Below are 27,443 nucleotides of genomic sequence, written 5' to 3'. Positions count from 1 at the left end.
TTAAGACTTTTAACAAGTTTGTAAAAATTTTTGTGTATTTAAAAAGTCATTGACTTTTATGGAATTCATTTAATCATTAATTTTTAAAGACTTTTATGTGTATTTAAAAGTTATTATAAATCTAGAGGGAAGAAGTGTCCAGAGGATTGGGTGGTATCACCCCCTTCTTCCTTGCTTGGTGTGTTGGTGGCTGATGGCTTACCTCTGGACTAGTGTTCTCTTATGTTTTGAACAACTTTCTGATTTTATTTTGTTGCAGTTTCTTTCTTAGGTGTTATTTTTTGCTTGTTGCTTTTTATAGTTATTGTTTTATGGTTTAGTTGTTGCAGTTATTCACCTTAGCTTTTGGTTTCTGTTTGTTAGTTTGGTTTTGGTCTGTTTATATTGTTTCTTTTGAGCCTGTGTGGCTGTTTCAATGAAATCTTTCTTTTCCTGACAAAAAAAAAAAGTCATTATAAATCTGACTTCTCTCTTGCAGGTTTCTAAAGACTCTATGAAAATCTATAAATTCTGCAAAAGCCTATTACTTAAAAAAAATATAAAATTATGATTAAATACCAAATCTTAATAATTTTTTGGTATAGCATGAAAACCATATAATATTTCAATTGAATTACCAAATTTAAATGTAGTTTTTTAAATTAGGTCACAAACATGTTAACCAATTTGATTTGAGCCTTTTCCATTTGACATTTTTGTCATTTAGCCTACATATGATGGGTATTAGTTAAAATTTATAAGGTTTTGATAAAATTGCCCTTGAGATTTTTATATTATCTTGAAAATTTGCTAATGTAGTCTCAACTTCACATTTAGTTATGACTGTACGACACTCACAACTTTAAATTTAGTTGTGACTGAACGACAATCACATATAAGTTGTGAGACAGTCACAATTAAGTTGTGACTTAATTGAATTTTTGTTAGAGAAATTATATTACAATATTATATAAATAGAGGTCAAAATAATACTTTTACTCAAAATAATACATAGGATAGTGGTGTGAGTTGTTTCTTTCAATTTATCAAGACAGTTACAGTTAAGTTGTGACTGGATTGATTTTATTTTATTTTAATACAATATAGTATAAATTAATGTAATATTTGTGATGTAATATTATTTTTATTTTTTTTATTATAGCGGTATGTGATGTAATATTTGTAAATTTTAATACATTTTACTTTATTATTTTGTTTGACTTTTCAACTAGTACTTAATCTAAAATACTATTTAATTTTAATACCTAAACTAAAAAATTATTAAAATTTAATAATTAAAATCAATAAACCTTTAAAAAAATTCTACAAAAATTTTTATAAATCTATATACACCACATTCCCTCTCGACTTTCATTTAACGCGGTACTTTGGAAAATAAACGTAAGATCCTCACTAAAAAGATTACTAGGAAATTCTAATTTCTAAGAAAGGATATTAATTTTAATTTTCATTAAATATTAATAAAAAATGGAATATATTAAAATAATGAAACCAAATATCTAAAACTTTTACAATAGCCCAAATCCTTTAATTCCTCTAAAGGCGGGAACAACGTTATCGTTCCCTCCATAATTTTCCATTGTCTCAGTCTGTAGATCACGTTTCCGTTACACACCTAAACTCTCTGCCAGTCCTTTCCAAAATCCCCAAAATCCTCACAAAACCCTAATTCACCAATGGCCCAAATCCACTCCAATTCCATGGACGATTCAGCTCAGAACGAGCAGCCGGCGACGCCGAAACGGCGGAGCGTCCGCCGGAGACTAGTTCAGTCCACATTGTTCCCTCTCAAACCCCCAGAGCGCGAGGAGAACAACGGCGATCAGAAGGCCGAGAGAGACAATGGCGAAGAGGAGGACGACGAGGACTGCAGTGGGAGTCAAAGCAAGAGGAAGAGGAAGTCAAAGGGAAGGAAAACGACGACTCCGAAGAAAGCCCCCAAGAAGGTGAATTGAATTGAATTGTGTGTGTGTGTTTTTGGTTCTTGATGATGAGTTTTATTCTGATTCATATGGAACATTTAGTAGTTGGCTACTTGGCTTGAGTGAGTCTGAGGTTGGTGATTTTTAATGAATCAAATTGTTGGTGTTATTGTCTTTAATATTAGAACGGTAAACGTTCGGCGAATAGTACACCGAAGAAGAATGGAACTGATGTTGAGGGTGAAGATGCAGCTCCAATAATCCCTGATTTGAGGTTAGAGGCTAGAATGACAGCTGAGGTCAGTCATTGTGCTCTCTCTTTCTCTCTATAATGGATATTGTTTTACTATTCTTTAGTCTTCTTAGTTCTCTGTTTCTGCTAGTTCAATTTTGGTAACTATGTAGGTATATACAATATGTGCTAGTTACCACGTGCTTCATGCTCTTCCCGGTTAGACTTTGCTTAATTCATCTAACTCAAATCAGCATCAAGCCCCAACTTATTATTTAAATATCCAATATTTGTTATTTACTAGTTATTTTATGTAAAAAAATAAATATGGCTAAAAATATCTGAAGTGATTATAAATTGGGTTTATTAGCTTTGTTTTCGTGCAAGCTTTGGTGTTTGGTTTGTTGCTCAAAGTGTCTTTCTTTTATGTTCGATCAGGAAAATTCACGGATATTTTCAGGAAAGCAAATACATCCATTTTTCTCATCTTGGAAAGCTTGCAAGAAAAACAGGGAATCAACTGAAGTCGAGGGAAGTTTGAGCTTCTTTGGGAGTAAGGATAAAGGGATTACTTGTCGCCCAATTCATGTTTTTGATAAGACTCAGGTATGGCTCTTTTGGTTAGCCATGTGCACATTGTTTAACAATATTGAGTAGCTGTGGCATTAGCTGTTCTTGAATTTTAATATTTGTATTCATCTTTCTCACCTAAGATTAATCTTAAAATTCTGCTATGCAGGAAGATGCCACGTTCCTCGATTGGAGAAACTGGACATTTTGTGAGGACACCTTTGTGAAAAGTGGTTCTGATTTGGAATGCATGTCCTTCTCATCAATTTTCGAAGGCTCTGTTGAGTGCTTAAATTTTGATAAGCTTCCCATTGTTTTCCAACCCTGCAAATCATCAACTTTTCAGAACACAGTATCTTTAGATCAGTGTCGTATTCAACAAGAATGCACTCTTGAAACATCATCAACAGACCCTGATGCTTTAGCTGATGAGCAAGTGATGTACTATCAGCACTCAAAGGAAACAGAGGTACACATTTCACCATCTATTTGAAAAACATTTTGAAAACCTCAGTTCCAAAACAACCTGCTCTTACTTTTTTCAGGATCATGAGGCAATTAAAGTTGGTTTGTTTTCTGAGCACACTGGTTACATAAAGAAGTCAGATATTGAGCAGCAGAGTATATTTCTCGAGGAAAGGTTGAAGATTCTATATGCATATGGTCTTGGCATTTATATTCTGAATTAAGAACTTTATAGTCAATTGCTTAAATCATAGCGTTGTTATCTTTATTTGATGAGATCTTGTTCACTTTATTGATTCATTAACTTCAGGGTGATGGCAAACTATCCTGGTTGTGGTGATGAGCCTGGGGATAGCTTATGGACATATAAGTATCGACCAAGGAAGGCAGTGGAGGTAAGAAATCTGGCATCCATCTCTTTTTTTATATCAAAGTTATGCATTTTAAAGTTCTACCGTCAAATTTTATCCTTAAATGTGGATAAAACATGCATTTGCTCCTTTCCATTTCCTAATTATTTCTCTGAACTTTGGTTCTTCTGGTGACAAATCCTGCAGGTATGTGGTAATGATGAATCTGTGAAGTTCTTGAGCGAGTGGCTACTTTTTTGGTATGCAAGAGATTCTCGAACCAGCGAAGATCCCACTGGTAGTGGTAATTGTGACAGGCAAGATAATGATTATAAGTGTTCTCAAAGTGACTCTGATTTAGAAAGTGAAGATGAAGAGGCTAGAATGAAGAAAACGAATGTCCTCCTAGTTACAGGACCAATTGGGGTATGTACAAATGTATTCTATCCAATTGGTCTACTTGAAATTTTTAACCTCGATCTTGTTTCTGTTCATGATTTTGTGCCAGAAAATAACAAAAAATGCATAATTATGGGACCTCTAATTAATCAATCATGCCTTAACTTGTGTCTGCAGTCTGAACTGGTGTTGTTTTTGTTTATGTGCTTTTATTCCTTGTAGTATTGTTTTGGGGACTACCATCTTTGAACCTGATCTTAGGTTCATTTTCACTCTCAAATTTAAAGAATTTTTTCCATCAGGTGGCTACCTACAGTCATAAAACTTGTTAGGCACAAAAAGACAAATTCAGTGCTGATTCTTTTGGTTGGTTAAAGTATATGTTTCTCATCTTGCAGAGTGGAAAGTCTGCAGCTATCTATGCTTGTGCACAAGAGCAAGGGTTTAAGGTTTTGGAGGTAATGAAATTTAAATATTGTGGTGAAGATAGTGCAGTTCTTCAGTAATAGTAACTGTTATTAATTTTTACATATCCTAACATGTATTTAACTGTTGATTAGATCAAGATTTTGTTGTGATTTGTGAATAGTAATCACACTGGTTAAAAGAGAAAGAGAGACAGAAGTTGCATTGTGGTATCCATAGTACTGATAAAAGGAAAAGAATACATATTGCCAAGTCATCTAATGTCACTGTTCATCTACTCTACTGACCTTCGTTTCATAGATTTAAAGTCACTTTGGCTCTTACCAATACCTAGATACCACTTTCATGTTGGACCATGCAATGTCAATTTATGGTTCTTGAGACTCACAATTAAGTGTAAGCTTCACTTACAGGTTAATAATAATTGGACAATTGGATGAATTATGATACAACTTTGGACTTACATTTGAAGACATTCGTAATGCTTTGGGTCCACCTTTCCTTATAGTTAACCAACCATCTTTAGATCTAGAAATATATCAAGGTGGTAGTTGGCTGGACGTAGGAACATTTGAGAAAGAGCTTGCCATTCGGCCATTTTATGTGAAGTTAAACTTTAGCTTCACATTCAAACAATTGAATTAACCTCCTAGCTGATGCACACGGGATTCGAGGCAATCACCAAAATGTTTCATCCTGTCATTGCATTATATTTTCTCTTTTGTTAGTACTATGTCATCCTTCCAAAACTGCTATTTTTATGTCATCCTTCCAACTTATCTAATGACCGTTGTGTAATTTAAGACACCATCTCTTTTGTCTTTTGATAGTTTTGACACCACATTTGTTTTTCTGATATGTTGTCTTACCAGCTCAATGCATCAGATTGTCGAAATGGAGCTCTTGTAAAGCATAGGTTTGGAGAGGCTTTGGAATCTCACCATCTTAGAAGGTTTGCCCTATTTATCTTTAAAAGTACTGTTTTAATTAATAATCTTTTCCCTTTGTTCTTTATAAAGTATATTGTTTCTTTCAGATCAGTGGCAAATCCTGTGGGTTCACAGAACAAGCATATTGTAAAATCTCCCTTTGTTGAGGTTAATGGTATGACAGACCAACAGTTTGATGATGAGGTTGTTGAACTAATAACCATATCAGATGAAGATTTTCATGATGCAACTGGAACCTCTGTAAAATCTGACTTTAAGGAGGACCAAAGTGAACTTAAACATCTTATACTTTTTGAGGATGTGGACATCACTTTTCTTGAAGATCGTGGTTTTATTGCAGCAGTACAGCAGATAGCTAAGACAGCCAAGGGGCCCATAATATTGACCAGCAATAGTAAGAGGGTTTACTGATTGAAATTGCTGCACTCGTTGAACTTGTGTTTGAAAACGTATTGAGGCTTATTATAATTGTGGTAAATTTTAGGTCAAAATCCTGCCTTGCCAGACAATTTTGACAGATTAGAAGTGCATTTCATGTTGCCATCATCAAAGGAGCTGCATTCCCATGCATATATGGTATGTGCTACTGGTGCATCATTTTCTGGCTCAACTTTCTTGTGATACACTTGAAACCTATATTTTTTTAAGCTCATTTTGTTATTGCCCCAGGTTTGTGCTGCAGAGAGAGCCAACATACAACCTTATTTACTTAAGCGATTTGTTGAGTGTTGTCAGGGTGATATTCGGAAAATCATTATGCATCTTCAGTTCTGGTGCCAGGGTAGAAGTTTTAGAAAAGGTTAGTCACAAAATACATGGATATGTGTCAGTAATAGTTAGATCTATATATTCTGAATTTCTGTTAAGATTCGAATTCTGTGCACAGTCATGCAACTTTCATTGACCAAACCACAATAATTCACCTACGGAAATTCAATCATCTGCATTGGGAAGGCTTTATGCCAATCAATGTCTAGGCATATGAATTAACAAGTGTAGTACTTGACACAAGTTCTTTATCGTAGAGATGATATCCATATAGAAGAGTGAGAAAAGAGAATTATGTATTATGTACAATGATTGAATGATGATGGGATGTGAACATGAATGTATGCTATTTTTACTGTTTATTCAAGCCAATAGAAGTTTATTTCTTTAGTACCTTTCTCTATTTGGATTATAACTCACACACTTGAATTTGCTGCAAGAGATTGATACAGACACATAGACTTCTGCCCATTTATTTTGTTTGGTCATTAGAAAAAGGATTTTATATTGAATGTTTGTCTTAGTTGATATTCTCTTAGGTTTGTAAAAGCCATTCAAGGCATGTTCATTTCTTTTCTTGTAGAGGAATTTTGGGATTTCAGTTTAGGTTTGCAGTCTATGGCTCGATGAATTTAACAAATTCTGTTCAATCTTTTTAATGGTTTCACTTGAAAAATGATACTATATCACTGAATGCTTTTAGGAACTATTTGAAACATGTTAATTTGCTTGCTTCATGTATCACAAGAGCCCTATCTGAAGTATGTTGTTTGTACATGTTTTCTGTTTGCTATCATCTTTTCTACCACTTTTATTAGGAAATTGATTTTAAACATCATCTACTTTTCCTTAAAAAAATCATAGATTTGACTGTGCAGATACAAAATTGCGAGAGACATATGGCTCACTGCTCTTTGATGTTGAGGCTGGCCATCTAATGCTGCCAAAAATATTACCCTGGGATATACCTTCTCAATTATCTGATTTGGTGGAGAAAGAGATAACCAAGTCATTGTCCATGATGGAAGAAAGTTCAAGCTCAATGGAGGTAGTTGAAGAAGAACTTGACAATGCAGAAGTGCAATACACTTTGGACATGCCATATAATGAGATGGAAAGTATAGAGGCCAAGAAGGTAGCAATGCTGCGTAGGAATGGCTCTGTTCATGACTGCAATGAATATACAACTCAAATTGATACTGCTTCTGAGTTTTCCAATGATTCAGGTGTCCCATTTTCCTTCTGTCGGCGAAATGTTCGGAGGATGCATGATGTTGTAATGTCTTCTGATTCTGAAGATGAGCTTATCAACAATGGATGCCCTATAGTTACAGATAAAGATACTAAAAATGAAATCCTTGGAGAAGACCCATTGTCTGAGAAGCTACTTTGTTCTGGAGTGGCTGATATAGATGAAGGAAATTATCAATGTGCAGAAACTGTAGATGAAATGCACATAAATGATACGTGCCCCTCAGTTGATGTATCATGTGTGCCAGAATCATCTTTTGTTTTTGAAACTGAATTTGATAATGGAACAGAGTTATCATCTCAAACAGTGTCTTCTGGCCATGTTGCTAACACCATAAAAGAAGTATTTTTGTGCAAGGAATTACCTGTTGAAGCCAACAATTTTGATACATTTGAATCAGGATTACAGAGAAATCCTGATAAGTTGGGACATAATCATGATGCAATTGCAGAATATTCTCATCAGGAGTTGGAAGATTCTCAAAACGAACATGTGGAAACTGTTGCAAGAGCTTACCAGGTGATGGATGAGGCTAGCCGCATAGATTTTAATAAGGGCTCCAATTTGATACAGGGGAAAAAATCCTCAGTGGTGACTGATTTAGTACAAGATTCATGGAACAAACTTCGTGGCTCTCATAGTGATCTAAGGCAGTATGTTGCATCAGAACAACAAGATGCTTGTCAGATTGTTATGCTTGCTTATAAAATGAGCAATTTGATCTCAGAAACTGACATTTTGTTTTCTACATGCCAACCGCTAATGAGGGTAAGTCATTACTTTTGGGTTGGATATTAGAGCACCTTTTTGCATTATGCATCTTTAGCTCATGATGGCATTTGGATATTTATGCAGGATTCCCAGGAACCATCAATGATCCCCTTGGAGGAGTCAAATGCATACAGCTGGTATGATGAGCGATTATTGTTGGCATCCACAACTGCGCAGCATGGATTTTGCTTCTATGCAAAAGGCATTTCTTCTATAGGCTCAAACGTAGGTTGTGTAAGGAGGGTGGATTTAGCATCGGAGATGTTCGCCAACACAACTAGTATGATGGCATTAGGTAAGTTAATTGGACAGGGTATCGGAACAAATATGACTTCATATGCTGGAAGAAATTCAGAGATGATCGAGCCAAATGTGTTAGCAAGGTAATTGGCTTAACTTGCTGTGGCAAAAATGTCTGAAAACCAGTATACATTCATAATACTGTTTCCAAAAACTATTACTAGTTAAGTTTTGCGGTCGCTGACCTCAACCCACTGGGATGCATTTGAAATTCATAGTTTCAAGCTTTTTATTTGTTCACGTCCACATCAGTATTGCCTTTTTTAAAGCGGTTTTGCCTTCTTTTGTCTCCACTTTCAAAAGGAGAAGAAATGAGAGGAATTAAGTCAAGTTTCCTGACCATTTTTTGTTATGAAGTATTTCTCAAGAATGTTATATATAAATGTAGTCTCTATCATATGTACTGAAGCATCTCTCTATATCTGTTATCAGTCATCTATTTGACCTTTTCAAACCAAAAGCTATGTTTCAAATGTAGCAACTAACTGCAAACATTTGTCTTCCAACTCATCAAATACATTTGGCATGCCAGATACACTTACACCCATTTACTCCTGATGTCTGCAATGCAGTGAAATCAATTCACGTGTATTTGATATAATTCAGTCGATTGTACCTTCAAGATTGTACATGGCATTGAAAGGCGACGCATTCCGTGAGTATATTTCTTCACTGTGCCGCATTTCAAGATCAGAAGCTTCTCGTTTATCGAAAGGTGTTGAGAAGACCACAAGAAGGAGGTATGAACTTGTGATGTCAAATGACTCGAATATGTTTCCTTGCAGCCTTTCAAATAAAAATTGTCAAATTCCTTGCAATAGTTGATATAGTCTCATGATTTTCTAATGCAGGAGGAGGGTTGCTCCACACTACTTAAGTAGTGGTGCACTGATGTTGTCTCCTGAACATATATCATTTCTGGATCAGTATAACTTATATGGGAAGACCTCCTCTTCCCAGTAACCGGATGCTATTCGGATCAAGGAAAACTAACATAACGGATATAGTTAAGTTATTCAGTCAAATAAGATGCACGGCTGCTCCAGAAAAACCTGTAAAGCATCATCCTATGGAGGCTTGAATTTCATAATGGCGCCATTCACTCAAGTGGAGTTCACTTCAGTGGGATATTAAGGAATACTGCTGTTTATTTTGGTCTCTGTGTCAACATCAGCCAGCACTGCCTAACAGGAGAGGTAAGTACTCTCTTGGGTAAATTACTTTGCCCTGGGATGTGATTCCTTCCCAGTTCCCATTGCCCTCATTGTAAAGCTTTTAGTGATCCTTTTATGTTGATGTATTTAATGCAAAGCAAGAAAGTAATACCGAAATTTAAACAGATTCAAAATGCCCCCACATTTATACTTCTTTCAATTCAAAAACAAATAAATGAATAAATTTTAACCAGACGTTCATTACCACTCCATATTTCTAGTACATGAATAATTGGGATGGGTTTTCACCCATGGGCTTTGGCCCAATCATCTCTTTGCCTATAAGCGCGGGGTTAGGACTTGGGGTGTGAATTTGTAGGAGAAATTATTAAGGGTAACTGATACACTACCGTCAGCAGTGTATTATTCCACTCAAATATCGCCACATGTCTATCTATTTAAGGTGATGATCAAGTGCAGTAATTTCTTTTAGGATTCATTTTCACTATGATCTCATCATAGTGGTACCCCCACTTTTTTGTTGTGAGAATAAATGGACTCATTTCTCCTATACTACTTTTCTACCCATGGTGTGAAATGAGTTCCTAAATCTGTTCCTATATTGGAGTAGAATGAGTTCAGTACCTGTGGGGATCTGCATACAAAATTTTCATGGTAAATACGTGCAAACTCATTTTAGGTTTTTTTTTTTTTTTGGGGTACTAAAACTCATGATCTACAAAAGTGCACATTCCAATTTAAATAATACAGAAGACAAAAGTTTGAATATCAGTTAAGAACACATTAAATTCAGGATAGGAGGGGAAAAAATAAAAATAAATGTAAAACCCTTGCGGCCAGTGACTTGTTCATACTTGGAGTAAAGGCTATCTATTCGAATGGGACTCCTTTCAATTGCTGTTTAACCTCTTTCATTCTTCTCCTCCCTCAATTAACTTAGCAATCAAATGATTCAAATGGAAGAAAATTGAAATCCTAATTCAAGGCTGAGATAAATCCAATTCCAATTCCAATTCCATAAGAAAGGGAAACCCAACATAAACATGCAATAATCCCCTCCATGGGGATGGGTTGCAACTTACAATTTACAATTATCTTATATGTGTGATCACCATTTGTGTTACAATAAATTCTTGAGCATAATAAATGTGTACAATGTTATTCCATCTTAAAATTTTTGGTGTGATTATGAAAATGCGTGGTTGTATACAAGAATTTTGCCCATATTTTCCACATCACACAACAAATATGAGTTGTTAAATTATTCATCGAGCCACAGCAAACGGCAGATAGGATAAAATCAACTTAAAGGGTACTCAAAGCCAGCACTAGAAACCACAAGTGATGAGTGATTAGCGGTAAGAAGAATGTTAAGATGCTTAGATTAGATTAACCCAAAAAGTATGCATTAAAAAAAAAGAGTTCGATTAACTTTACATGGGCCACCGGCCCCCATAAGATTCTACGTTATGTCTTATTATTATAAGACTTCACGAGATGCAAGGAAGTTGTTGCTGAATGTTAATTCGTCTGTATTCTACTTCAACACTTAGAGAGTTAAGGCGAGATAAAGACTCATTATTTTTTACCGTTTTACTTTCCTTACCTAGTTACCTTCCTTCACCACGCAACCCAAGTTCCCATGTCCTGTGTGTGCCTGTTTCAACTTCGAAAACTGCACTGTTGATCACCCACTTTAGCTTGACATGTTAAAGCATATTTAGTTTGACAAGAGCAAGGAATTAAATTTTGAAATTTTCGGTGAAATTTTAGAAATTTTTTTAAGGTGTCGAAATTGAAACACATATTTAATAATTTTTCGAGAAATTTATTGAAATTTATCGAAATTTATCGAAATTTTCATATTTTTTATTTTCTCCAACTTCAGAAATTCACAAAAAATAGCTCGAGACTCCAAATAATTCACCGAAAAATTCTACGAACTCGTATTGATGAGTACTAATTTCCTATAACCTCAAAATAGTCAAATTGATTTCAAAAAAATTATGAAAAATCCTACTCTTATAATTTAATTCTGAAAAAAATAATAATTGTCAAATTCTTGAATTTTCATTTTCTAAAATTCATTTCCACACAACTAAGCTCTAGAACCACAACCAAAGGTCTAAGTTAGTTAAAATAAATTTAAAGAAATTTCTAATTCCTTTAAAAAAAAACCTTAAAACAAATTTGAAAAATTTAAGTAACAAAATTACCGTAAGCCAAAATTTGGGTTGTTACACTTAGTGAAGACAAAGTTTGGCTAAGTAAGAGACACGGGAAAAAAGGAAGGAAAGATAAAAAATAAAAATAAAAGACTGAAAAGAGATGCCCGGGGAAAAAAAGTAAGGAAAGATAAAAAATGAGGGGTGGTTTGGGGCCTTTGGGCAATTGGAAAGAAGAAAAAAAAAAGTTTGAGATTTCTTTTAGTTATTTTAAACCTTAAACTTTAATACATTTATATATAAAAAAATAATTAAAATTATCCTAAAGGGCTTAAAACCTAATATCCTAAAAAATATAGAGTATATAGGGTTTAATGTATAGATTATAGAGTATAAAGAGTATTAGGGTATATAAAATATATAGAGTATTAGGGTTTAGATTTTAGTGTATAATTAAATTATACAGTATAAAGAATATACTAATTTTGTTTATTCATTATACTAATTTTATTTAACAGTATTTGCTCCAGCGGACATTATATTCACCTTATATCACATGAAACATACTATATAATTTAATTTTTTCAATGTTTTTTATCAATTTAGTAGATAATATGTTAAATAAACATATGGTAAAGTTTCATTCAAAATTTTCGTATTTTGATAGCAATTTCCGTCATTTCCATCTAATTTCTGTCGAAATTTAAAAATCTTCGAAATTTCCGTCGAAATTTCCTCGAAACTCGAAATTTTATTCCTTGGACAACAGTTCATCTGAAACATTAGTTTGATATAGTATTTGATTTTTTATAAATAATTTAACAATATAACATCTCAAATAATTTAACAGAAAAAATAATCTAATTTTATTATTCCACTACATACTTAATGTCCAAATGTTTACTTGCCTTACCATCAACCCAAGTTCGCATGACCATGGTGTGCTTGGTTTCAACTTCGAAAATTGCTCATAATCACTATTTCTTTTATTTATTATATTAAATTTTTATTATAATTTTAACTCATTATTCCACTTAATTTTGCTATTTAAATTAGTCTTAAATGTTTAATTTTTTTTGTTTCATGTTTACACGTTATGTTATCAAATTATTAATTCGATCAGTATATGTCAGAGTGCGTTAAGACTTAAGAGTAACTTGTTGGGGGAACAGTGAAGCCCATAAATGGTAACTTCAGGGAAGAAGGAAGGCTATAATAGTAATTTCAGGGAACAGTGAAGGGTATAATGGTAATTCAGGGAACAGTGAAGACTCAGCGAGCTACTCGAGAGCAATTATTTGAAAGTACGACCTTCTGACTCGATGAACCCAAAGAATCCCAATTCACGAGGGACCAAATTCTGACATTTCTTCTTATCGCTTATATATCATTAACTCTATAAAAAAAACATTTTTGCTTTTATAAAATTCATGCTATTATAGGCTGTTTGCTGTCAGGTCAGTATGACATGATGCAGTTTTGAGTATTCTTTAGCTCAACTCTCATGTCTGACCAAGTGACGAGTGAACTAGAAGCAAAAGATACCATTACTTTCTCATAACCCAATTGCACATCTAGTTACCAATTTACCATTCCCACCCCCTTTTATTTAAATTTTAATTTTTAACATCTCCAATAATTTGTGTTGGCGACAAGGTCCATGACCAAGCAACGTAAGAATTAAGAGGTGGTAAAACTTTCGAGTAACGAATGCATATACAATAAATACTCATCACGTATTAAAGATATAGATGTAGTTGATACATACACTCGTGATAAAAAAATAAAAAAAAAAAGTTTGGACACTAAATGTTCATTACGTGTTAAAGCAACAAATGTAATTGGTGTATACACTCGTGATGTAAAAAAAGTTTAGACATCTAGAGTGAGCGCATTGAATATTTCAACACTCACTTTACGTTTGATAATTCTAAACTTTTATTGAAAAATAGGTTTAAAAGGCCTAAATTTCTTGTTATGTGAATTGTTAGACAACCAATGTATCCCAAAAATTTAAGTTGTTATCCTCCCTCTGTGCAGGTGAATCCAAACCCAAGACCTCCTACAAATAAAGTTCTAATATCATCTAAAACAATTATTATGCCTAAAGAGTTTAAATTGTCAAAAAATAGAGTAACAATATATATCAACCAAACAACTCTACCATCTATTATGGTTGGTGCATTTGAATACTCACTCATTTTGTGTCCGGTCATCATCGGACCTCAGTTTGGGAAGATTTTTCAGATGTTTATAAGGCCTAAATTTCTTATTTTGTGACTTTGCTCTACCATCTATTACGCTGGTATGGGATAGAAAAGCCTATTTCCTAGACAGATGCATCAGCTAATTGCATAATGGCATTCAAAGTGCTCCTCAAAATACAATTAATGTGACAGATTTGTTTTCAGCTAAGCACATTAATGGGCCGATATCAAGTGACAAAGTCAATGAACCAGAAATGAGAAAATGAAAGATCTGGGTAAAGGACATAAATTGAACTTAAATGCTTCCAACATATATAATTGCTTTCATTTTATTAATAGGTAGATTTTGACTACAATGTGGTGGGGTATTAAATAAGGAGATAGATCTATTGCATTATATTTTTTACACAAATTTTTAATTAAGATTTTAACGATTTGAACTGTTTATTTTTTAGATTTTAATTAAAAGATCATTATTGTAAAAAATTAAGTCAATTAAAAATTATTTAACTACAAATATTAAATGGTCAACATTTGAAGTGTTTATTTTGTTAACCAATATTGACAATTTAATATTTGTAGATAAATAATTTTTGATTTATTTAATTTTTTGCAAGAATTATCCTTTAATGAAGAACAAAAAAAATAAACGGTTCGGATCGTTGAAATCTTATATGAAATAGACCTCATTGAAAATTTGTGTAAAAAATATAATGTCACATATTCGCTTCCATTAAATAATAAGTCTAGAATTAATTCCCTTCAATAAAAAAAATAAAAAAATAAAAAAAACTGAAGTTACAAGTCAGTGTTGTTGCCTAAGCTTTAAACTAACATCTTAAACTCTCATGTCTTTGAAAATGAGATATGTAATTATGTGTTATTAGACTAACAGAATATTGGGTATACTTATACGGTTATACAACTTATACCTATTCCTCAACCGTTAATTAATTAGCAAAAGTTTTATACAATCCAAGCACCTGGTCAATATAATATTCATGATCCCATTTAGTTGCCTTGGTACAGGAACAGGGGTAGGTTCAAAAATCAACAAAAACAATAATATTTTGGGTTTAACAGTCTAAATTCTCTTTTTCACAAATCATAAATCAGCTTATAATTCTTCACAAAGAAAGTTGTCAATTAAAAATAGTCAAACCAAATCTTAATGGACCAGTTTCTCACTACAAAACCAATTTTCAAATTGTTTAAAGAAATCAACTATCTCAATTCTCATGTGACAGTGTGACACACTCACCTCAATTCATCCACAACCAATTCAGCACCTAAAATAACTAAATGAATTAAAATCATAACTCCATAGTTACCTCACTAAGAACACAGTTGAACCAGAACTTACTGACCACAGCTAATGCTCACACTGACTGTCAAAAATAAAAATTGATATCCTCTCATCATGTTACTGTTTTCTAGTACTAGCTAGTCTTTTGATTAGCATTACTTGCTCTGTACATCTTCCATTTTCTTATTTGGATCATGTACAGAAAAGCTTGAAAAATGGGAAGAGTTGGACAGTTTGGACATCATCAAGAAAAGGGGGAAGCTCAAGAAAAGATCAGCTGAAAAGAAAGAAAAATGGTGCACATAAATGGGTACAGTTTAGTACTGCAATTTGAGGGGTCTAGTTATTGACTTACAAAGAAAAAAAAAAAAAAAAAAAAAAAAAGGGTCTGGTCATTATGTGTTTGGCCAGTACTGACACTGTGCAACTTGTGGCATGAAATGACATATAATAATATTATTGTTATTATTATTAAAATAAGTCCAATAAAATGGTATTCCCATCATTTCATTTCATATCATACTAGATCATGGGTAGAGATTCGAAAATGAGCAGGAGGAGAATCTGAAATAGTTATGAGAGATGGTACAAAGAATCCTCTCTTTCATCATCATCGTCACATATGAAACAAAACAAGGCAGGGAAAGCACACTGATTGTTTACCATATCTATCATGCAGACTAAAGTCACAACCATGCAGTGATTCCCGTGATGCTTTAACCTGCACAAAGATAAAAATCATGGCTTTGCAGTTTGCATCCCACCACTCTTTTAACCCCACTCTCTCTCTCTCTCTCTCTCTCTCTCTCTCTCTCTCTCTCTCACATCCCTGTTTTCCCTCGTTATAATAAGTTAATAACCAAGAACCCCTTATTATAATAACCAGGAACCCCTCATACCAACCCTCTCTCTCTCTCTCTCTTTCTCTCTCTCTCTCTCTCTCAGTGAGTGAGTGTGGTACTAGACTACTAGTAGTACACTCTTAGACTAGTGTAGTCCACAGACACATTTTAGGCAAAAGGGGCAATAGAAATGCCTCGTCCAAGTTCATTTTTAAGGCAATTAAGTGGAAGGGAGGCTTGGAAATCAACATCAAGGAGGTGGGCTGGTGGAAATAGCAAGCCCTGTGGTGGTGTTGGTGTTGTTGGGCGCTCTGAGGGAAGCAGCTTGAAGCAGATGGAAGGGCTTAACAACATGTATGGTTGTGACAATGGTGGTGGTGGTGGGTTAGCAATGAGGAAGAGAGTGATGGTTGTGGTGGATGACTCATCACATTCCAAGCATGCAATGATGTGGGCACTCACCCATGTAGCCAACAAGGGTGATTTGCTCACTCTCCTCCACATCATCCCTGGTTCTTCACACAAGCCCTCTGAAAGGGCTTCTGACTCTTCTTCTTGTTCCCCTTACCTTGCCAACTCTCTTGGGTCTCTTTGCAAGGCTTGCAAACCTGAGGTATGCTAATTGCTTATTCATTTTTTTTTCTGACATCATGTTCCATGAAAGATTTGTTACCAAAGATTTTCCATAGATTTTCCATAGATTTATAGAACTAGCTCAAATGGGTTCCATAGATTTTCCCTCCTCTTCTTTTTCTTTTTCTTTTTTTGCTCTATTTGATAGATCCAATAAGTTGTAAAAGCCAGAGAGTGTTCTCATTCTGTTTGATAGATCCCACTTGATCTTCCTTTCCCTTTCACCTTTCAAAGCTTGTTCTTTTGTGGTCCAACCTTTCAGTGCTTTTGAAGAGAGGGAAAACCTTCACTTTCAGTTTATTTCTTTTCCTCTCTTCTTTGGTTTTTAAATTTTACCAATTTCTTTGAGCATTTTGTTTTTTGTCTTTCTCTTCTTTAGAGGGAGAAGGGTAATGATTTTCATCAGTGACAGTTTACCTTCTCAGACTTTTTCTTTTTTCTTTTTCAGTTGCTTTGCCTTTTCCCAGGAAAAAAAAAAAAAAGAGAGGGGACATAGGTTCTGTTCTATGTCTCCCACTCACTTACATTTATTCTAGCTGTGTTTATATTATTTTTTTGGGACAATATTCAGGTGGAGGTGGAAGCACTTGTGATCCAAGGACCAAGACTAGCCACAGTTATAAGCCAGGTGAAAAAGCTAGAGGTCTCAGTGCTAGTGCTGGGTCAGAAGAAGCCCTCTTCCCTCATTCACTGGTGGGTCCAATTTGACAAATCTGATCAGCCATTTTCATGCATCCCAAACTCATTGATCTCTGAACCTGACCTTGTGGGGTATTTTTTATCATTTATGCAGCTTATATGGAACAAGCAGCACAGAGGAGTTTGTGGAACATTGCATCAACAATGCAGAGTGCTTGACTATAGGAGTGAGGAAGCAGAGCAAGGGTGTGAGTGGTTACCTCATCAATACTAGATGGCAGAAGGATTTTTGGCTCTTGGCTTAGCTTAGTTCTCTAATAAGGATTCTCATATGACCCACCAGCTTAGTTCTCTAAGATGATATGATCTTTATGGCTCGTAGTCTCATAAGTAATTAAGTATACATTAATTAGCGTGTAATTTTACTACCTAACTAGTAACTACTAACTAGATGGTCTTTCTTTGTATTAATGAAATAAAAGCTCTCTCTCTCTCTCTCTCTCTCTCTTTGATTATGCTTTAATTGCTTCTCATGAATCATTGCAAGTTAATTGAACGTTCCTCACTTCCTCCAACCTTTAAAAGCTTTTATTTTACTTTCCAACCAGATCCAGCGCCTATAAATGCTTTACTGATAAAGTCATCATAGAACCATTTGCAAAAGTACACTTCACATCAGAAACTTAAAGACGCTATTGTAGTATTATTAGTGGAGAAGAATTTTGAACAAGGTTCTTGTGGAAGGCTGCAAAAGACTGATATTCACCCAAAAAATAATGCAACCCACAAGAACATATTCTTAGTTTGGCAAGGGGGAAAAAACATATATTAAAATTTTGAGGTAATCTGAAGCAGGATTACATAGCAAAGAGGTGATTAGTAGGTCTTGTGTACTGATTTTTCCTACAAATCGTTTTCCAACTGCCAATAACCTCAATTCATGACTTGAACAATTAGACCTTATCATCTAATTTATCATTTACAAGGGGAAGCAGCTCCATGCGACCCCGTGGAGTTCTTGGAGTCCGGGGTGTTCGAGGAGTTACAACTCCGGGCGGCTGTTGGGAGATCAAGTGCCTCACGTATCCATAGAATGTACATCCCACAAGTGTTATTCCACATCCAACGGCGTTCATAGCTGAAATTGGGTTTCGGAATATCATCCAGGAAACAAGGACAGCAACGGCAACCTGTAGACAGTCCAGTATAAGGGTTATAGCTATATAGATTGAGAACATATTTAGAATGGCCCAAAAGGGCTATAGCTAGATTGACTGACTATAATGAGCAATTGAATCCTGCCCTGCGACTAACAAGTAATTGAAACAATGAATCAATAATTAAAAAATATGGTGTGTGAGGGGAGTATAATGGAGTAGAAGATTTTCAGTTGTAACTATTTAGATTCTAACAAAATTGTGATGTGTATCATATACTACTTGGAGCAAAAAGTCTACATGCATCACCATGAAACAGGATGAAACTTATGCCTACTATACAAGGGATGTAACATTTATGAACCTAATAATAATATTCTTCACTTGACCACAAAGGTGACAAATATCTATATTATAGAATCAATATTGCAAGGTAAGTGATTCTGATTAATGGTTACCTTGAGGTTTCCAGCAACATTGAATGTTACGGCAGTTGTCGAATGAATCACATAAAAAATGGAGAAGTTGAGACAAAATGCCAATAACCCGGAGCTGAAAATTATGGTGAGGGATGGAACAAGAGTCTCATGGGTGTGAAGCCATTCAATAACCCCATTACCTTCAAGTAGCATTGCAGGTACTGCCAAGATCATGGTTGCAAAAGGTGCCATGTAGTACACTGTGTTTATGCTAAATTGTATACCCAAAATATAAAAAAACAATGGTATGTCAGTATTTCCTTGAGGAGAGAGAAAATAAGCAGGCACTACGAAAACAAAGACCATTAGTGTTACAACTTACAACCCACATGGCAAGATATCCAAACAGAAAATGGGTAAAACAAATAGATGCAAGGGTGTGGGAAATTACAAAAAGGCAACAAAAAGAAGAAAAGGCTGATGTTCATGCTCTAATTTCAGAAAAAGATAAAAAGAAAAATAACAAAATCCTAGGTTGTGTACACTGCAGTGGGACTCAATCCCACCTTATTTCTTACAAGGATGCTAAGACACACATGCATACAACATTACCAGGCACATAAAAAGGAACCTGATTGCAAATTTATACTTGTCAACTTATATGCACATGGACATTAGCATGATCGTAAAAGATACAATAACGCTGAATTTGGAATTCCAACAACATATTTATGCACGAGACATCAGGCATATAATAGCTTATGATAACTACAAGAATGAAATGAGCAAAGCTCAAAAAAACCTCATGAAAAAGGTAAAGATGGGGAATATTTCCAGAAAATAAAGAAAGAAAAGAGAAAAACAATGTAAAAAGACATGATGATTTAAAGGTAACAAAAAGACAAGGAGACTACCTGTCAAACTTGTATCCATGCAACAGAGATTCTGCAAGAATAGTCTTTGTGGAAGTAGCCAGGCAACCAAATAAGGCAGCACAAAATCCAAGCATATTAAAACTAAGCTCTGTAACAGAAGTAAGAAGAATTCCTCCAACAATGGGTATCAAAGAAGCCCAAATTCGCCAGTCAAAGTACTTTCTCCAAACCAGCCACTGCAAGACAACTGTTCAAATTCTTTGAGATCAGATGGAGCCACAACACAGCATAATAGTTTCAAGAGGGGATGTCAATATTAAAAAATTAGAAATTTCTCAGCCTGACCTGTAGTTGCAGGAGTGAATGACTTTATTGTCTGCATGAAAGAAACTGGAATGTAACGTAAGCTCACATTCCCCAGCACAATATTAATACAGAACACGAACGACATGGGAAATATCCTTCTCCAACGATCTTCAGGGTCAACTGTTATTAGCGGTTTAAGCTTCAACACATGGATTACCAAGTATGCTCCAATGGCCGAGCATATGAAATGAATACATGATACAGATAGAGGAAACTTAAAATCCAGTTTCTGTATAAAAGGAAACACTTCAACATTAGGAGACCATGATAACCACCATATAAACTTATAAGACTGGTGTATAATTATAAATTAGTCTGGGAGCAATGCTCCCTCAAACACATTAGTGATGTATTGCTCCCCACTATGGGGCACACCTGAATGTGAGAGGAAGGTGTATTGCTCCCGGACTACTGAATAATTTATCCAAGACTGAAAAGAATCAAGGTTTCCAGTAGTTCAATATTGTGTAGTAATTATTGGGACAATAAAATAATACAAAAAATTATGAAAGAAAAAATGGAAAACTGGCATATTCTTTTCAGATAAATATATTGTTTATCAATCAAGGCCCATCACAAATCAGGTATTCACCAGTACCTCGAATTTATCAAAAGCCATGAAGAAACACAACCCATGAGGGGGAAAAAACCTTCCCTGAGTCTGACCTCTGTTTTTAATATCTCCATATCATCAGCAAGCATTAAGTAAAGCCTAGTTACCACACTCATCTCTAAAGATTCGAATGGTTCTCTCCCCAATGATATATATATATATATATATATTTCAGCCTAGGTACCAAACTCATATCATCTGGCCATACGAATGGGGAAACAAGTTAGGCTGATGGATCACAGAAATAGGAGGAAAGATCAAGTCATGAGTGCACCCCTGGTAAACTTATTTTTCCTACCAGAAATAGGAGGAATTTGGAGCTGCACAACATCATTGGTATGCCATCTTTTAAGTTTCCTTCCTCACTCCTAGTCTAAGGTCAAGAATTCTTCAATGCTGAAAACTTACTTGCTACCAAAGCAAAGGTAGATGACATGACACCATGGTAGTTGTTAGAAATAAATGATGTTTAGGGTGAGACTAAATATGAAATGAAACATCATCACATTAGTTCAGTTGGCATCCCGAATTTTGGAATTTATTCTAGTGACTGTTGCATTACTCTTTCAATTATGTAACAGCAATTATGATACTAAAAATCAGCCAGCCCCAGGCCTGACGACGGCATCAATTTAATGTCCCTTTTGCTTCTAATATTGCTCATGAGATTCTAAAGAATCAAAGTCACATTTTCATAATTAAATCATCTCAGACAGTAACGGACAATATAAAGGAAAAGAACAACAGGTGAAAATGAATTAGAATCTTAACAAAGACAAAATCAAATGAGAAACGGTAATTCAACTGAAGTCATCAAATTTTAAACCCAATATATATAACTATACAAAAAGCAAACAAGTTTAAAAAAAGTTTAAAACAAAATTAAGGTAGCAACACAAGAGAATCAAACATTTTTACACGCCCAATTATATCAAAAAGCAAAATTAGTGACACCCAGTTCACAAAAATCTAGAAACAAAATGTAAAAGAAACAAAATTCAAGAATCAGGGAAAATCATAAAGTGAGAGACAGACCTGAAAGATCCACTTGTTCATGACAATCACAGTGACATTGAAAGTCCACCATTGAAGAATTGCGAGAAGAGATCTAATGACGCTCCACTGGCACACCCGAGTCTCCTCCATCTCAGCAGACCCAGATCACCAAAAGAGACCCAGATCACAGAGACCCACCTCAATTCCAAAGCCAAAAGCCCCCCAAAACAGAGCTATGGCAGCTAAAGAGAGATGAAAGATATCAGAGAAAGAGAGAGAGAGAGAGAGAGAGAGAGAGAGAACCCTAATAGCAAAAGTGAATGAGGGTGTGGAAATGAATCGAGGTTAGCTAGTCGTCCTCCTCTTCCCATGTGATTTGTCCCTGTGTTTCCATTTGTTATGTTGGAGTTCCTAAAACGTTATTACTCTTCACGCCATGGAAATGTTATGCTCTTCTATATTTGTTATAGAGAGGGTCTCAGACTCTCTCAGCTTTTTGTATAGGCCAGGCCAGGCCAAGCGTGAAGCGGCCCAACAATAAGTCCCACACACACATCGAGAGCGTTTTAGGTTGTGGGCCCCACAACCTACGAGGTCCAAAGTTTCGGACGGGTCCAAGACTCCAAGGGATCAGGAAATCGCAGCCATTCAATGAATATAATTTTATTCTTGTGTGTGTTTGGCATTGACCTTCCATATACATTATTAAGCTTTGGACTTGTTTTGATTTTATTAGAAATTGGGGCTGCTCGCTCTCTCTCTCTCTCTCTCTCTCTCTCTCTCTCTCTAACACTTTGCAGCTTAAGAGGGGTGGGTTTATTCTTTGTTGTCCTTAATTACAGATTAATTAATGTGCATATTTATATTGGCAAAGCAAAACCGTCCAAACCCTCACATGACTTCCCAAGTATTTTGGAAAATTTTGATGGTAGGAGTAAAGGTATGGTCTCTCACCGCTAAGGTGCATTTTCTTATAATGAGATAAGATCCATATATAACATATGAGACATGCTTCATTGTGAGAAAATGCTTATATGACATGTTTTATTAAAAACTTAATTCTCACATATTTTGATCATATTAATTTCTTCTATTAAAAACTTAAATCTCACATATTTTGTTCATATTAATTTCTTACATTATGTGACAATTCATATGTAAATTTATCACAGACTATAATAATTAATATAATAAATGAATTTCAACATCTAACTATGATGTCGTATTACCACAATACTCCTAGATGTTAGTTTATAATATTGTTAACCATATTAACCATGTGTAAAATATAGAGAAATGTCACTAAATCAATACGAATTAATGCATGTGTAGTTGTATTTGTTACAAATGTTAATCCTGATAAATTTGGTGAACAAAATTATTATGGTATAAGTAAAGGTAAAAAATTGTTATCCATCTTTTATAGTGGTCAAGACAATGGTCAAGATGATCTTGATGAACTATGGTTTAAATGAATGACTATTCTTGATAAAAAAAATTAATAAATAAAAATGAATGACTATTCAGTTATTTCACATTCAAAGAGCTAAAATTGTGGGTTTTTTTATTTAATGGAGAGGTAAAAAAACGTATACAAAGCATGGAAAGGAGTCCTTCCATGAAAATTCCTTTTTGTTTATGCACTAAAATACCATTTTATTTGTATCTCATTTGACAAATTGCATGCTAGAGGCTTGAGTCATGTGACAAGAGGGTGCATATAAGAATTTTCCGTTTCTGTTATGAGTTAGCTGTCGGCACGCATTTTGAAAATTTGGGTTGGAACTAAAATGTGACTAACCATTTGGTCAGTTCATGTCTAAAACAACGACCCAAATAAAAAAGTTCATGTCTAAAATGCTAGCATTTTACATTTCATTTTTCTATTGTTCTTTTGTCACGAGAATGTTCCTTCAAAATTTTGATCCATTTTAGTGTGAAGGGAAGATATGGTTGCATATTTGTGTCGACATGAACAGAAAGGAGTAGGGGTAATATTTGGTTTTTAATTTGGTATCAAAGTATAAGCATGGTACCAAATTTATTTGGTTTATAATTTGATACCACAATTTTTGGTGTCAAAGCATAAACATCTGGTTTATGATGAAAATTTGATAGCAGACATTAACGAAAATAATGTGTAGCCCCAATGATTGCGGTGGAAAGGTCCAAGTTTAGAGTGATGCTTTTTGGACTAGAAAATTCCTTTTGTTTTTCTTGAAATGACTGAAAATGTTTACAATGTTCTATGAAAGGAAACATTGCTCTTTGCCTTTAAGCTTCAAATCAAAAGGGTAAACCAAAGCTAATTAGCACAAAATAATATGCTTAAAAGATACTCTTGTGTCTGACCCACATATTTTTTTAGCTTTTAAACGACAACTTTCACCTTTCTACTCATGCATCTACATAAATTTTTAGCTTCTAAACGACAACTTCCGGATCTGATCATGCATCTACATCTAATGAAACACATTTTGTTTTTAGATTAAAAAAAAAAAAACACATTTTGATACAAGTATAATAACCAATATAATATTTTTTGTAACAAATAGTTTAATATATTATGTTATCATAATTTGCTAGAATGTACGGTGCTCTCATTATTATCGATGGTTTAACAATACAATATAATAGACAGTCGGACAATATAATACATATGAGATTTACACTATAAGAAAAAAATCATTACAGTTATTTTTCCTTAAAAAAAAAAAACAGAGAGTTTTGAAGGTGTTGAGACATAAATTGATAGTAAATAAACATTCAAGAAGTTGATTTGGAGGCCATAGAATTCTTGAAAGCTTTCCGGCACTTGATTTAGATCACATATTCATGAACATAACTTTGGAGTTAGTTCATGAGGTGCAAATGCAATGCAATTCTCCAAAGCACATGCATATATGCATGTAGTCTGTTTGTGTACGCAATAAAATAATTCGATCAAGGTCAAAGATAACTTTGAGCATGGGGTTTGAATGAGTGATAAAGAGGACAACCACATTCAAGTTAAAATTAATTATTTTAAAGCCGTTGACACCAAACAAAAGAATTCAAATCCATTAATTTATATGCGAAATCAGCACACATATAGGATTTTAGGGTAAAAACTACAATCACCTACAAACCACACATATCAGATAAATTTGAATGTCAAATTTAGACTCTCAAAAGACTTTGGTGATTTTTTGTTTTTGGTTTTTAAATTCGGTGTTTTTTCTATATTTTCTTCTGGATGATATAATAGAGGGTACTTGACCATCCATAGCAATTGTTGTGTCAATTTGTCTTACTTCATAACGCATATATACTCAACCACTTAGCACAACCATCCACTTTGAGCCTTGAAAAGTATAAACGCTAAATCAGGTTCTTTACTGGTTTTGAAGTCTAAACTTAGACCCTTCATTGTTCTTGAAGCAATGAAATAAATATCTTTGGACAGATCATGAGCCTCTCTAGTTTCTACTGCCTTTTGAAGCTACCTAGAAATTTATCATGAAATTAGTATGCTTCTATAGCTTCGAACCTCTGTTTGTATTAATTTCTATTTGCTCTTTCCCTTTCATCTTTTTCCTTTATTGGGGTTTCCCATCACAGAGAATCAGTGCCAAACTGTGAACTAACCAAACCAATGGTATATATCTGTTCACCAACTCATTTTGGAATATGCATTATGTTGTTTGTCTTACACAAACACTGAATCTCAAAAACTTAAGCTGATCACAAGGAATAAGCTAATGATGTATGCATATAAAATTAACACCCCCTTCACATGCAGCTCCTTGTGCACTTGGAGAGATATGACAATATAGGTGCAGCCCCCACACTGCATGAAATAAGTAGGGGATGAGGTTTGGAGGTTTCAAACTCATGACCACCTACAACTAGAACTCACATTTAAATAAAAATTAACTTAATAAATAATAACAAGTTGGCATATAAGTTTAGGCCAGAATGCATGTCTCTTTCATATAAGTGAGAAGTCACATTAATGGTTAGTAGCATCTGAGAATCATAGCCCACTCAAGTTTATTGCTTGAAATTTCCCTTGATTATTGTTCGTATGATTAATCATCTGGGCATAACGACAAGTCACACAAGGCTTAACATCATGTCGTTTGGGCCTAGACCCAAAAGCTAAGCCCCCGCTAGGCTCCGGCCTCCTAGGCCTTGACCTTCTAGGCTCCGGCCCCATAGGCTCCGGCCTCCTAAGCTCCGGCCCCATAGGCTCCGGCCTCCTAAGCTCCAGCCTCCTAGGCCCCGACCCGTGTCAACTCACTCGGATCCTCGAGACCGGTGACACGTGGCGCTCCTACAGTGCAAGTCATCACAAGGGACACGTGTCATCACCAGATTGGTTGACACTCTTCCAAAGGTACTATAAAAGAGGTACCTTCTTGTCACAAAAGGACAACTGAAATCATTATTATACTATTCACTCACTCTGCTCTCAGATCTCTCTGAACACTGACTTGAGCGTCGGAGGAGCTTTGGCCGGCACCACACCGGTGCCCTTCCCGCTCACTTTTGTGTACTTGCGCAGGGTGCTTTGGATATCATTCTCACTCTGTTACTCACCAGTCGGACCCAGCTACCCGTTCCTGCCCCACTTCGACGTGTCATCCGCTCAGTGGTGGGTCAACGGGCCTACGTGGTTCGACTCGACGTTGACTGCTCTACCATTTTTGGGCATCAACAGTTTGGCGCCGTCTGTGGGAACGTTACAACTTTTCCCCATTGAATTCTCTACCCTCAGTTGAGGTGCAAAAACCTTCCGAGCTTCCGAGCTTCCGAGCTCCCGAGCTCCCGAGCTTCCGAGCTTCCTAGCTTCCGAGCTTCCGAGCTTCCGAGCTTCCTAGCTTCCGAGCTTCCTAGCTTCCGAGCTTCCGAGCTTCCGAGCTTCCTAGCTTCCGAGCTTCCGAGCTTCCGAGCTTCCTAGCTTCCGAGCTTCCTAGCTTCCGAGCTTCCGAGCTTCCGAGCTTCCTAGCTTCCGAGCTTCCGAGCTTCCTAGCTTCCGAGCTTCCGAGCTTCCGAGCTCCCGAGCTTCCGAGCTCCCGAGCTTCCGAGCTTCCGAGCTTCCTAGCTTCCGAGCTTCCGAGCTCCCGAGCTTCCGGGCTTCCGAGCTTCCTAGCTTCCGAGCTTCCGAGCTTCCGAGCTTCCGAGCTCCCGAGCTTCCGGGCTTCCGAGCTTCCGGGCTTCCGAGCTTCCTAGCTTCCGAGCTTCCGAGCTTCCTAGCTTCCGAGCTTCCGAGCTCCGAGCTCCGAGCTCCCGAGCTTCCGAGCTTCCTAGCTTCCGAGCTTCCGAGCTTCCGAGCTTCCTAGCTTCCGAGCTTCCGAGCTTCCGAGCTTCCGAGCTTCCTAGCTTCCGAGCTTCCGAGCTCCCGAGCTTCCGAGCTTCCGAGCTTCCCTAGCTTCCCGAGCTTCCAGGCTTCCGCGCCGCGCACCCACCCAGGCTTCCGCCCCGCGCACCCACTGAGGCTTCCGCCCCACGCACTACCCAGGCTTCTGCGCCGCGCACCCACTCAGGCTTCCGCGCCGCGCACCCACTCAGGCTTCCGCGCCGCGCACCAACCCCAGGCTTCCGCGCCGCGCACTACCCAGGCTTCCGCGCCGCGCACCCACTTAGGCTTCCGGCCGCGCACT

At 35.9% G+C, this 27,443-nt stretch overlaps 3 protein-coding genes across 3 annotated transcripts; 2 read left to right on the top strand and 1 right to left on the bottom strand.

The window, feature by feature from the left end:
• The first annotated feature begins 1,594 nt into the window (after window positions 1–1,594).
• On the top strand, window positions 1,595–9,810 carry LOC147279314 (P-loop containing nucleoside triphosphate hydrolases superfamily protein). Its single transcript, XM_086250717.1, has 16 exons — window positions 1,595–1,946; window positions 2,108–2,221; window positions 2,593–2,760; window positions 2,894–3,193; window positions 3,270–3,364; window positions 3,500–3,584; window positions 3,747–3,965; window positions 4,337–4,396; window positions 5,237–5,316; window positions 5,401–5,708; window positions 5,799–5,890; window positions 5,984–6,113; window positions 6,961–8,102; window positions 8,190–8,488; window positions 8,978–9,145; window positions 9,257–9,810. Exons 1-16 carry the CDS (start codon window positions 1,677–1,679, stop codon window positions 9,366–9,368), a joined length of 3,642 nt encoding a protein of 1,213 aa, XP_086106843.1. The 5' UTR covers window positions 1,595–1,676; the 3' UTR covers window positions 9,369–9,810.
• Window positions 9,811–16,290: 6,480 nt separating this feature from the next.
• LOC147279313 (Adenine nucleotide alpha hydrolases-like superfamily protein) lies at window positions 16,291–17,824 on the top strand. The gene is made up of 3 exons (XM_086252279.1): window positions 16,291–16,713; window positions 17,305–17,426; window positions 17,527–17,824. Exons 1-3 carry the CDS (start codon window positions 16,291–16,293, stop codon window positions 17,675–17,677), a joined length of 696 nt encoding a protein of 231 aa, XP_086108405.1. The 3' UTR covers window positions 17,678–17,824.
• A 344-nt stretch (window positions 17,825–18,168) lies between these two features.
• On the bottom strand, window positions 18,169–22,298 carry LOC147279312 (EamA-like transporter family protein). Its single transcript, XM_086252324.1, has 5 exons — window positions 21,838–22,298; window positions 20,169–20,418; window positions 19,863–20,070; window positions 18,988–19,219; window positions 18,169–18,562 (listed from the first exon to the last, which is right to left on the bottom strand). Exons 1-5 carry the CDS (start codon window positions 21,946–21,948, stop codon window positions 18,326–18,328), a joined length of 1,038 nt encoding a protein of 345 aa, XP_086108450.1. The 5' UTR covers window positions 21,949–22,298; the 3' UTR covers window positions 18,169–18,325.
• Between the last annotated feature and the right edge of the window lie 5,145 nt (window positions 22,299–27,443).

This window comes from Dryas octopetala, chromosome 7 (genome assembly GCF_963921425.1).
Source record: "Dryas octopetala chromosome 7, drDryOcto1.1, whole genome shotgun sequence".
In the NCBI taxonomy this organism is placed as follows: Eukaryota; Viridiplantae; Streptophyta; class Magnoliopsida; order Rosales; family Rosaceae; genus Dryas; species Dryas octopetala.
The sequence above is the reverse complement of the archived record's forward strand: the minus strand, read 5'-3'. Positions and strand labels throughout refer to the sequence as shown.

Bases quoted from the DNA above. Each gene is read 5' to 3' on its own strand.
- LOC147279314 (XM_086250717.1), top strand. From the start codon at position 1,677: ATGGCCCAAATCCACTCCAATTCCATGGACGATTCAGCTCAGAACGAG. The intron at 2,222-2,592 runs GTCAGTCATTGT...ATGTTCGATCAG, and splicing joins AGGCTAGAATGACAGCTGAG to GAAAATTCACGGATATTTTC. The intron at 3,966-4,336 runs GTATGTACAAAT...CTCATCTTGCAG, and splicing joins TAGTTACAGGACCAATTGGG to AGTGGAAAGTCTGCAGCTAT.
- LOC147279313 (XM_086252279.1), top strand. From the start codon at position 16,291: ATGCCTCGTCCAAGTTCATTTTTAAGGCAATTAAGTGGAAGGGAGGCT. The intron at 16,714-17,304 runs GTATGCTAATTG...GACAATATTCAG, and splicing joins GCAAGGCTTGCAAACCTGAG to GTGGAGGTGGAAGCACTTGT. The intron at 17,427-17,526 runs GTGGGTCCAATT...TCATTTATGCAG, and splicing joins CCCTCTTCCCTCATTCACTG to CTTATATGGAACAAGCAGCA.
- LOC147279312 (XM_086252324.1), bottom strand. From the start codon at position 21,948: ATGGAGGAGACTCGGGTGTGCCAGTGGAGCGTCATTAGATCTCTTCTC. The intron at 20,071-20,168 runs GTCAGGCTGAGA...GAATTTGAACAG, and splicing joins ATTCACTCCTGCAACTACAG to TTGTCTTGCAGTGGCTGGTT. The intron at 19,220-19,862 runs GTAGTCTCCTTG...TATACAATTTAG, and splicing joins CATGGATACAAGTTTGACAG to CATAAACACAGTGTACTACA.